The sequence below is a fragment of the Homalodisca vitripennis genome, chromosome 7 (genome assembly GCF_021130785.1).
Source record: "Homalodisca vitripennis isolate AUS2020 chromosome 7, UT_GWSS_2.1, whole genome shotgun sequence".
NCBI classification, from domain to species: domain Eukaryota; kingdom Metazoa; phylum Arthropoda; class Insecta; order Hemiptera; family Cicadellidae; genus Homalodisca; species Homalodisca vitripennis.
In genome coordinates, this window is record NC_060213.1 from 146,642,957 (window position 1) to 146,655,580 (window position 12,624).

Below are 12,624 nucleotides of genomic sequence, written 5' to 3' on the forward strand. Positions count from 1 at the left end.
AAAGGGAACACTGCAAAATATTATTTTGGCAATTTTTAGAAGAAACATGGAATGCCATTTGAATTGATAATAGTAGGACTCATTACGAGTCTTTTTCCAGTTTGCGTCGATAAAAGGGAACACTGCAAAATATTATTTTGGCAATTTTTAGAAGAAAATAAGAAACATGGAATGCCATTTGATTGATAATAGTAGGACTCATTACGAGTCTTTTTCCAGTTTGCGTCGATAAAAGGGAACACTGCAAAATATTATTTTGGCAATTTTTAGAAGAAAATAAGAAACATGGAATGCCATTTGATTGATAGCAGTAGGACTCATTACGAGTCTTTTTCCAGTTTGTGTCGATAAAAGGGAACACTGTAAAATATTATTTTGGCAATTTTTAGAAGAAAATAAGAAACATGGAATGCCATTTGATTGATAATAGTAAGACTCATTACGAGTCTTTTTCCAGTTTGCGTCGATAAAAGGGAACACTGCAAAATATTATTTTGGCAATTTTTTAGCAGAAAATAAGAAACACGGAATGCCATTTGATTGATAATAGTAGGACTCATTACGAGTCTTTTTCCAGTTTAGGGGACACAAAATATTGAAAGATGCGACACACAGCAGATACTGTATAGGCTATAGTTCACCGTGCCGTTTAGACGGCGTTCTCTGGACTGTCGTGGTGGGGACTAATGGAAGTCCGCATAGTTAGGGCTGACGTGGGACCTACAGAACCGTTGCTGACACGGGCTGATCCGGTGCCGGTTCCGGTTCCGACCATGGTCATCAACGTGGTTTCACTCACGGTTGATTCCCGCTTACGGTAATGATTGGCTGTGGAGTGAAGGCTGTGGCAAAGTCTAGAACAAACAGCGCAATTGCAATGCAAAAAGTGTTGTTTTAAATTATGTATATACCGGGTATTCCACGAAGAGGTGCACCGAAAATTTTCTAATTCTGTAAAAATTGTGTGAAACATATTCTGTGAAAACTTCAGCTCTCTAGCAATTGTTGAAACAAAATGGTGGCATTCAAAAAAACTATACTTTAAAACAGTAAAAAAAAAAAAAAAAACAGTATATTTGGCTTTTAAAAATTATTTACTGTCATATTCTAGAGAAAAAAGTATTTCAATCACAAAATTAGAACATAGCCTATAAAAAACCTACAATTACTCGAAATTTAACCCATCCACAGCGACACACTGATAACAGCGCTTAACAAATGAATCTTTAGCTCGTTGCCAATTCTGCGGTATCTGGAGAAGTTCCTCTTCAATTGATTATTTTTATTCTTCATCATAATTGAAACTGCGAGTATAAACGTATTCCTTTAAGCAACCCTATAGAAAGAAATCACACTCAGTTAAATCTGGGGATCTGGATGGCCAATCTAAAAATCACTTCCACGACCAATCCAACGGCCATGAAGATTGTCATTTAGTAATCGCTTAACAGGATTTACGAAATGAGGAGGAACACCATCTGATTGGAAGATTGCTTAATTCATTTTTGGAACCGTAAAATGAGGCAAGATATGTGATTTAGATATGTACAGTTATTTCTTTATAATATGACAATAAATAATTGTACTAAACCAAAAATACTGGTTTTAAAGTATAATTTTTCAAAATTACACCATTTTGTTTCAAAAATTGATAGAGAGCTGAAATTTTCACAGAATATTTTTGACACGTATTTAATGAATTGTGTAGAGTTTGAAAATGTTCGGTGCATAAATAGGCAAGTAATATAAAATCAAACGTTACACCTCTTCGTGGGACACCCGGTATATATACATCGACAGGTAGAGGATGAATTGTGTAGAGTTTGAAAATGTTCGGTGCATAAATAGGCAAGTAATATAAAATCAAACGTTACACCTCTTCGTGGGACACCCGGTATATATATCGACAGGTAGAGGGAATGTGTGAAGATTCTATCAAACAATATAAGGAGAGAATCGATAAAGTAAGAGTTGGTGAGAAGTGGTAAAGTTATATCAGTAAAAAATGATTTGAAAGCACTATGTATTACTCAAGATGACTTGCAACATCTACACTCCATGGCAATAGGCTCTTGAAAGTTATGTTGTTTATTCTAAAATCAGATTCTATATTAGAATTTTTCACTAGTTGTGATCATAGTTATCAATTAAAAAATATGTTGAGCTAACGCTTCTAATTTTGTAATAATAATAATGAATACAAGGTTTGGGTTCGAAAATTATGACTATTCGTTAAACAGGACAATTTATGAGAAACCTGGAATTTCATCTATATCCTCAATAATGATTTTTAGAAGACACTGATTATACACAAAGACATAATATTGTAGTCTAGTCAGGTAGTCTAGTTATGATTCATGCTTACCGATATTTTATGTCGAAATAATTGATTTTAATATATAAAATATTCATGACTTTATTTGAAGTACATACAGTAATTTCTGAAATGTTCTGACGAATTTAAGCTTGTTTCTGATACACGCGAATGCGATGCATATATCTGAGCAAATAAAACGAGCAGGTAGATAAAAAAAGTGTCTGGTAGCTTGTTTATACTTTTATATTTTAACAGCATATTATTCTCAATTAAAAAAATTATAAATAATATATTTGAGAAAAATTAATTTGAAACTCATTCTTGTTGAATTAATTCAATTTTATTAGATAACTTATCTTGATTCCAAAATAATATACAGTTTGATAATGGCTTGCTAATTCATTACTCAAACAAATATCAAATGCAGCAAAAAAATAAATATCCAGATTAAAAATATCTATCAACACCTTATTTTTGTTTTGTAACAAGTGTAATTATTTTTAATATTTTATACACATAAATAATATATTTTACTGTTTATTTGAACGTAAGTACTCTGTACAGTTCAAGTAATATTTCCTGAAATTATTTTTTAAACAGTGTATATACTTTGATATGAGTTCTATATAAGTTCAAGCTTTTAATCAACACAGTTCAATCTTGTTAGGAATATTGGATGTGTTCAATGCTGAATATTGAATATTCCTTCATACAATATTTTATCGTTGGATCACCGACCTGATGCTCTCAGTCCTGGTGTTAGGGGACCAGTCTTTAGTGTACGTGAACCTGCGACCTCCCGCACCCAGGTCCCTCGACTCCTTCCATCTCTCCAGACGGTGCCTCATGGTGTTGCGCACCTCAGAGTTGAGGAAGCAGTAGAACAGCGCTACAGCGAACCCCTAGGACACGTAACGTTAGACTTCAGCTGGACAAACATCGCTCCGAACGTGACGACTAGCTGAGGTAGTTTACAACTGACCTGGGTGGAGAGCAGGATCGCCCTGAGGAAGGCGTAGATGTTGGCGGGCACCCCTTGAGTCGGCCCCACGATCACCAGGATGTACGTGATGCCCAACAGCGGAATCAGCACGATCAACGCCTTACTGGCTTTCCGGTACTGCTGAGTCTCCGCGTTGTTTGCTGAGCGCAGTTTTGTTATCAGCACCTTCGTAATAGAGCATTCGTTGATCAGCTGATTGTCTGAGTAAGATATGAAAGCTCGGTACGGGACGGATTGAGGATACCCACCCACATGATGCGGACGAGAAACAGAAGGTTCAGTCCTAGCACGGTGAACACAGGGGTCTGGTAGATCCAGTCGTAAGGGTGTGGTGACGTCAGCCAGGTGCAATGGCCACTTGCCGATACTCCGTGGCTCTAGGGGCATGTGAGACGGTAATCGTAAACTTGAGCTTCTGATACAAACTTATATTAAGGTGATGCGATCAATCTTGGGTATGGAAAGTAGTTTTCATAATCAATTCGTAGCACTTTAATAAAAAGTAAAAAATGGCCTAATTTAAATAAATTTATGACAAAACACAAGTTATGAAAACGATGTTTTAACGAAGTTAAGTTTTTTTTTAATCGAATAACTCCCTGAAGCTGTAAGTCAAGTAAACATTAAACAATTTCATATTTACCGTTCTTATTTAAGCCTATATTATTTACATTACATTACAAAATTACATCAACGTTCCAACGTTAAAAACTATAATTACACGTGGATTGACACAAATGTTTTTAATTTTACTGCGCTCAGGAGCGTTATGTTAAGTCGCTGTAAATTTAACACAACAAAATATATTAAAAACCCAAGATTGATTTTAGCACATTAGTGCAATATTTTATAAAATTATGTCAAGGTTTGTTTGGCCGCCATTAAGTTTAATGACATGATTTTATAACAAACTGACAAATTGAATACAGGTTGGCTTGAATTTGAATTAAAAATATAAATATTTCAGTTAAAATTATATGCAATTTTGTCGCTTGTGGTCCAAAGTATTAGATCTAATTTATTATGTCCAGTATCAGTATTGCAATATGATTCATTGAAATACTTAATTTTCATTGGAGTTACTCTTAAAACAAACAATAATACATTGAAACCGGCAATATTGCATATATATTCCTGTTTAATAGTTTCTTGTGAGTTTACCTTGGAGCGTTCATTTTATATCTAGAGGAGTAATAATCTCCTTACTTCCTGATACTTAGATTACACTATGTTCAGATACCTCTTATTCAGTACTCTAATCTGCTTTGATGTAGATTATAGATTTTATTTATAAATTTATAATATTTATCTTTAGGAAAAAATCTTAATTACAACTAATGAATAAGTCACCTGAGAATCGTCTTGAGGGTGTACAAAGAAGCTCTTTACAATTCCCCAAGCCGGCACAATAACCATTGGAGTACCTGTAATAGATAAGATTATTTAATTCTTTGGAGAAGTACAAAATATCAATAACTAATACCTTAATTCTCTGTCAACGTGTTATCTTTATATTTATTTAGATGTTATTCAACAAATACAGCAGTAGTAAATACAAAACGATTTTACTTGAGTGAATTTGAGCTGAGGATATCCGAGTCAGTCCAGTTTGAATGCTCAGAGGGTATAAAGAGATTGGTTTGGTTCACACCCAAGTGATTCCCATATAGATGGACAGCCATCTTATCAGCATTCACGCACAAGTTGAATGCCACTCTCATGAATAGCATTCAAAGGTCAATGAAACAAAACCAATAAAATCAATTAATACTGTACTCAATGTGAGGTCAAATACTATATTCAATACTCGTATTATTCAAGATAATGTAACTGACTATGCATTTGAATTGCGTTATTGATATATGCTATGCTTATCTAAATTTACACTGCAAAAATGTTTAGTAGATAGGAAATGTACGTTCTAGGCTAGGCCATTCTCAAGGCTAAAACAATACCGAATGCGACGTCATGGTTATGCCGCTATTTTATTTTTTTAATTCTAATAACAACATGCTATTCGCAAGAAATCCACTGAAAGTCTTACTCACCCCAACCAATGGAAGCATACACTCTCAACTTGACAGTTTCTCTAGTGAAAGTCTCCACGACTAGGAGGTACAGATACAGACCTGCAAGAATACATATATTATTACACACTAAAGTATGATCAATGAATACTACATTACTCTCAACTTGACAGTTTCTCTAGTGAAAGTCTCCACGACTAGGAGGTACAGATACAGACCTGCAAGAATACATATATTATTACACACTAAAGTATGATCAATGAATACTACATTACTATTTTGGCAAAAACATCTTTGACTATTATTATGGAGAAAATATATTATCATAGTAATAATATTAATGATAGTATAAAACAGTTTCAAAGTGAATATAGCGAATTGAATGTATATAAATGTTAGATGTTGGACTCAACGATTTTATCTCCTGATAAGATTAAATTAGTTAAGGAATCAGTTAAGGAAGGTGTTAAAAATACTTATATTCAGTAGAGTTTTCACAGCTTTGTTTGATTTTTATATTTTGCTTACTAAAATTAATTCTTTCATCATTAAATAAAGAATAATTAATTACTTGACATATATGAAATGGCGATAAAAACGTAATTTTTATTCACCTTCCTGCAGCACACTGATGTGGTCGTGTATCTAAACGAAGATATCGTTGTAAGGCTACAGTTAAATCTTGGCTTGCTAGGGTCACAATAGAGGATTTCGATGATTGGAAGACAGAATGGACAATACGCTGAGATCAGCTGATCTCTTCCAGAATCAGGTCAATCTAATCAGCTGTTAGGTCACGTGTCTTGCTCTCTATCTCTCTCTCACTCGCTGTGTCAAAGTCAATCATCCCAGTTACGATATCAATCCATCCTAAACGTTCCAGTACATTTGTAATTTCCATGCTTAATGTGTTATATAGCCTACATATAAATTTATATTTGTAGAACCAAAAGTACGTATTTTAATATAAAACGCATATCCCTTTTTTACAAGTGTACAAATCATATCCCAATTTATTTCAAAAAGGAATTAAAAGGTATAAATGAAAATATTTTAATACAGCTTTTCTTATTTGTTACATACGTTTTTTTTAATATGAAGAATAACTTACTGTCATGTGACGGAAGATTAAGGCCATAATAAATCTCACATTTGCTTGTCCTTTTAAAGGATTGAGTAAAAATAATAAAGGTAAACATATATAACACAGGGCGTAGGTTTTGGGATATCTTTTAAATGTTTCCTTCATAGTTTTTGTTCTGTTTAAGATGCTAAAATCTGAAATGAACAAATTATAAGATTTGTTGTAATAATCAAGCTTTTGATAAAAGGATATCTTCTTCAGACAATTTCAGTATTTTCATCAATTTTTTGCGGAAGCTATAGATCCATCATCCTTGAATACGTGACTAGAGCTGCACGTTGTATCGGAGTTGGTTAGATCAGACAGTTGTGCCACTTTCAGAAGTAGAGTAAGAAGAAATACATCAATACCATGGTTACCAATCCAAAAAATATAAATTTATATTTCCATCTCCTTACCTAACTCTTCTTAAATACGGTTTTACTTGCGGGCAATGGTTCTCGTTTTTAGTACTGACGTCTTACTTTCTAAAACATTTTATCAAAAAGTTGAAGGTCAAACCTTCATCTTCTCAAATCTCTTAAGTACAGTCTTCAATTAGTATGTTAACAATCTGTGTCTGGTACATAAACTATGTAAGCAAATTGAAGTTGGAAGTTGAGTTCGATGAGAGTGCATGTATTTATATTGAATTGGGTTCAGCATTTACCAAAGTACTTGAAATATTCTTATAGGTAACCTTGATGGCAAAGAGAAAATTGCATAACTACTAAACGTTTTGTAAAAAAAATTAATACAATCTAGCTTGCAGTTTTGTATATTTTGCTATCACTGAGGATTGTGCCAAAATATATCTTCAGTTTGTCTGTATGTTTATCTATTTTCGAGAGTGTATATTTCGTTACTGTCTTCTGTCCTCTTCGTCATTGACCCCTGAATAAGAGGGTGCAGTTCTTAAAACGGTTCTCTTTTATTGTTCTCTTAGGATAAGAAGATTAGAACTTGCACTTAATCATAAAATTACCATTGCGCTGTTTCCGGAGTGACAGGATACTCTGGATGGGTGAGGTTTGGGGTAGGGGCCGCCTCCTGTATAGATCAAATGAGGAACAAATTTAAGGCATAATCACAGTCATGTTCCATCGGAAGAAGGGCAAGTCAGCTCTGAACCAGGTTGTCCAGTCAAAGCAGGCAGGGGGTGACAAGCCTTTATGTATAGGCTAACAAAAGTCTTTGTCTCCTAGAGACCCCCCCTCCCAACTCCAACAGTCATATCCCGTAGTGGACTTCGTTTGCATCCCTTAATCTCGACATTTGTGGTTAGTGAATTGACGCTCCTGGACATGCATTAGGTTGTCCAGATTTAAGTGAAACCATCAGTGGAGAGATGGGAATTTTGCTGTTCCCAGTGAGGGTTCAACTGGAAGGTATAAACCAGCCAGAAGTGAATTATCCTAGGTTAAGCGTTTCTCTTCCGCAACACTTAACGTTAGCGAATCTTTGCAATGTTTTATACATTTAAATCATCAAACGTTAACAATGATTTAATACCCTGTTAATAAAAAATATTAATAGGTTTATGGCGAACCTTCAATGAATTCATTAGACTTTCGCCAATAATTAATAATTATTTAGAAAATATAGAAGAATCCGGTCAATACAATATAATGAATAAAAGTAATTAGTTATTTTAATACCATGTTTTAGTTAAAGAATTACTAACATTAATCATGAACTAAGCAATACTACAAAGTATGTAAGTATGTTGTATTATTCATTGCCTACTTTACAGAGTTAATTCATTGACTGCTTGGAGTTGGACACGCAATAGAATGAACATAGTAAACAAGTATTCTGTTGAAATACGAGCTCAGTATCTAATCGATTATTTTAATCTAAAGTAGTCGTTTTACCTCAGTCTAGAACGTAGGTAGATTTTGTACTAATTAATTATGATTAATTGATTCTCATGGGGTTTAAATGTACCCAATATCTCGAAAACCGTTCAAAATGCAAATTAGATTCCAAAACAGTTTTAGTGTTTTCTGCAGGTTACGAAATAGCACACCAAACTAAACAACTATCTTAGTAAAGATATTTTATGAAGGCAATTTTCGAACCAAGTTATTTCAAAATTCTTATCACCAGTCCTTTGTAATAGAAAAGTTATTACGTAATTTACAAATAATTAGTATCTCGAAAACAGTTTGACATGAGTAAAATTAATGAGTTAAATAGGAAATAAGCTTTCCAGAACAGGTATTGTATTTTATGTAAGTTTATAAATAACGTATTTGTGCACTATTTTAAACTCAACTACCACTACATTGAAATGAAATGATAGAACAGGCTGGCCAACGAACTCATCCGAGAAAGTCATAAGATTAGCTTCTACCAAGTTTCAACTTGTTTGGGCTTTTTTGGGACTGTTATTTTTTCTATATAATGTAAAATAAAAAACTTTGAACGGGGAATGGTTTTGTTCTCTGAGAGATATGTTCAGTGAAAATATGCAGATATTTTCGGCACGTGCTACCACGAGGGAATTGCTATGTGCTGAACTTATACACAAAATCTACCTAACATGGAGACGCACAGTAAGTGGGTGAATACTATAATTTGTGCAGTAAGTGTCCAATAACACACATCAATGTATCAGAAATATTTTTTGTACGTGCTACCACGAGGCATTGCTATGTGCTGATCTTGTACACAAAATCTACCTAACATGGAGACGCACAGTAAGTAGGTGAATACTGCAATTTGTGCAGTAAGTGTCCAATAACACACATCAATGTATCAGAAATATTTTCGGCACGTGCTACCACGAGGCATTGCTATGTGCTGATTTTGTACACAAAATCTACCTAACATGGAGACGTACAGTAAGTAGGTGAATACTGCAATTTGTGCAGTAAGTGTCCAATAACACACATCGATGTATCAGAAATATTTTCGGCACGTGCTACCACGAGGCATTGCTATGTGCTGATCTTGTACACAAAATCTACCTAACATGGAGACGCACAGTAAGTAGGTGAATACTGCAATTTGTGCAGTAAGTGTCCAATAACACACATCAATGTATCAGAAATATTTTCGGCACGTGCTACCACGAGGCATTGCTATGTGCTGATCTTGTACACAAAATCTACCTAACATGGAGACGTACAGTAAGTAAGTGAATACTGCAATTTGTGCAGTAAGTGTCCAATAACATACATTGATGTATCAGAACTATTTTTGGCACCTGCTACCACGAGTCATTGCTATGGGCTGATCTTGTACACAAAATCTACCTAACATGGAGACGCACAGTAAGTAGGTGAATACTGTAATTTGTGCAGTAAGTGTTCAACAACACACATCAATGTATCAGAAATATTTTCGGCACGTGCTACCACGAGGGAATTGCTATGTGCTGATCTTGTACACAAAATCTACCTAACATGGAGACGCACAGTAAGTAGGTGAATACTGTAATTTGTGCAGTAAGTGTCCAATAACACACATCAATGTATCAGAAATATTTTCGGCACGTGCTACCACGAGGGAATTGCTATGTGCTGATCTTGTACACAAAATCTACTTAACATGGAGACGCACAGTAAGTGGGTGAATACTGCAATTTGTGTTGTAAGTGTCCAATAACACACATCAATGTATCAGAAATATTTTTGGCACCTGCTACCACGTGGCATCGCTATGTGCTGATCTTGTACACAACATCTACCTAACATGGAGACGCACAGTAAGTGGGTGAATACTGTAATTTGTGCAGTAAGTGTCCAATAACACACATCAATGTATCAGAAATATTTTCGGCACGTGCTACCACGAGGGAATTGCTATGTGCTGATCTTGTACACAAAATCTACCTAACATGGAGACGCACAGTAAGTAGGTGAATACTGCAATTTGTGCAGTAAGTGTCCAATAACACACATCAATGTATCAGAAATATTTTCGGCACGTGCTACCACGAGGGAATTGCTATGTGCTGATCTTGTACACAAAATCTACCTAACATGGAGACGCACAGTAAGTGGGTGAATACTGCAATTTGTGCAGTAAGTGTCCAATAACACACATCAATGTATCAGAAATATTTTCGGCACGTGCTACCACGAGGGAATTGCTATGTGCTGATCTTGTACACAAAATCTACCTAACATGGAGACGCACAGTAAGTGGGTGAATACTGCAATTTGTGCAGTAGTGTCCAATAACACACATCGATGTATCAGTCATATTTTTGGCACGTGCTACCACGAGGCATTGCTATGTGCTGGTCTTGTACACAAAATCTACCTAACATGGAGACGCACAGTAAGTGGGTGAATACTGCAATTTGTGCAGTAAGCGTCCAATAACATACATTGATGTATCTGAAATATTTTTGGCACCTGCTACCACGAGGCATTGCTATGTGCTGATCTTGTACACAAAATCTACCTAACATGGAGACGCACAGTAAGTAGGTGAATACTGCAATTTGTGCAGTAAGTGTCCAATAACACACATCAATGTATCAGAAATATTTTCGGCACGTGCTACCACGAGGGAATTGCTATGTGCTGATCTTGTACACAAAATCTACCTAACATGGAGACGCACAGTAAGTAGGTGAATACTGCAATTTGTGCAGTAAGTGTCCAATAACACACATCGATGTATCAGAAATACTTTCGGCACGTGCTACCACGAGGCACTGCTATGTGCTGATCTTGTACACATAATCTACCTAACATGGAGACGCACAGTAAGTGGGTGAATACTGCAATTTGTGCAGTAAGTGTCCAATAACATACATTGATGTATCAGAATATATTTTTGGCACCTGCTACCCACGAGGCATTGCTATGTTAACTGATCTTGTACACAAAAATCTACCTAACATGGAGACGCACAGTAGTAAGTAGGTGAATACTGAAATTTGCTGCAGTAAGCGTCCAATAACACACCTCAATGTATCAGAAATATTTTCGGCACGTGCTACCACGAGGCATTGCTTGTGCTGATCTTGTACACAAAATCTCACCTAACATGGAGACGCACAGTAAGTAGGTGAATACTGCAAATTTGTGCAGTAAGCGCCCCAATAACATTACATTAATGTATCAGAAATATTTTTGGCACCTGCTACCACGAGGCATTGCTAATGTACTGATCTTGTACACTAATAAAAAAATCTACCTAAACATGGAGACGACACAGTAAGTAGGTGAATACTGAAAATTTGTTGCAGTAAGCGTCCAATAACACACATCAATGTATCAGAAATATTTTCGGCACGTGCTACCACTCGAGGCATTGCTTGTGCTGATCTTGTACACAAAAATCTACCTAACATGGAGACGCACAGTAAGTAGGTGGAATACTGCAATTTGTGCAGTAAGCGCCCAATAACATACATTAATGTATCAGAAATATTTTCTGGTACGTAGCTACCACGAGGCATTGCTATGTGCTGATCTTGTACACAAAATCTACCTAACATGGAGACGCACAGTAAGTGGGTTGGAAATACTGCAATTTGTGCAGTAAGTGTCTAATAACATACATCGATGTATCAGACATATTTTTGGCACGTGCTACCACGAGGCATTGCTATGTGCTGGTCTTGTACACAATAAATCTACCTAACATGGAGACGCACAGTAAGTGGGTGAAATACTGCAATTTGTGCAGTAAGCGTCCAATAACATACATTGATGTATCTGAAAATATTTTTGGCAACTGCTACCACGAGGCATTGCTATGTGCTGATCTTGTACACAAAATCTACCTAACATGGAGACGCACAGTAAGTAGGTGAATACTGCAATTTGTGCAGTAAGTGTCCTATTTAACACACAAATCAATGTATCAGAAATATTTTTCGGCACGTGCTACCACGAGGGAATTGCTATGTGCTGATCTTGTACACATAAAAAATCTACCTAACATGGAGACGCACCAGTAAGTTAGGTGAATACTGCAATTTGTGCAGTAAGTGTCCAATAACACACATCGATGTATCAGAAATACTTTGGCACGTGCTACTACGAGGCACTTGCTATGTGCTGATCTTGTACACTTAATCTACCTAACATGGGATTGACGCACAGTAAGTGGGTGAATACTGCAATTTGTGCAGTAAGTGTGCCAATAACATACATTGATGTATCAGAAATATTTTTGGCACCTGCTA

General features: G+C 35.6%; 1 protein-coding gene across 1 annotated transcript in view; it reads right to left on the reverse strand.

Moving 5' to 3' along the window:
- Positions 1-485: 485 nt before the first annotated feature.
- LOC124366476 (diuretic hormone receptor-like) overlaps positions 486-12,624 on the reverse strand; it is a 65,773-nt gene continuing 53,634 nt past the window's right edge. The window contains exons 6-11 of the mRNA XM_046823060.1: positions 5,369-5,449; positions 4,671-4,744; positions 3,569-3,697; positions 3,300-3,485; positions 3,056-3,219; positions 486-854 (exon numbers count right to left, since the gene is read on the reverse strand). Coding sequence (XP_046679016.1) covers positions 650-854; positions 3,056-3,219; positions 3,300-3,485; positions 3,569-3,697; positions 4,671-4,744; positions 5,369-5,449 — 839 coding nt within the window. The 3' untranslated portion in view covers positions 486-649. The remainder of the gene's footprint in view (positions 855-3,055; positions 3,220-3,299; positions 3,486-3,568; positions 3,698-4,670; positions 4,745-5,368; positions 5,450-12,624) is intronic.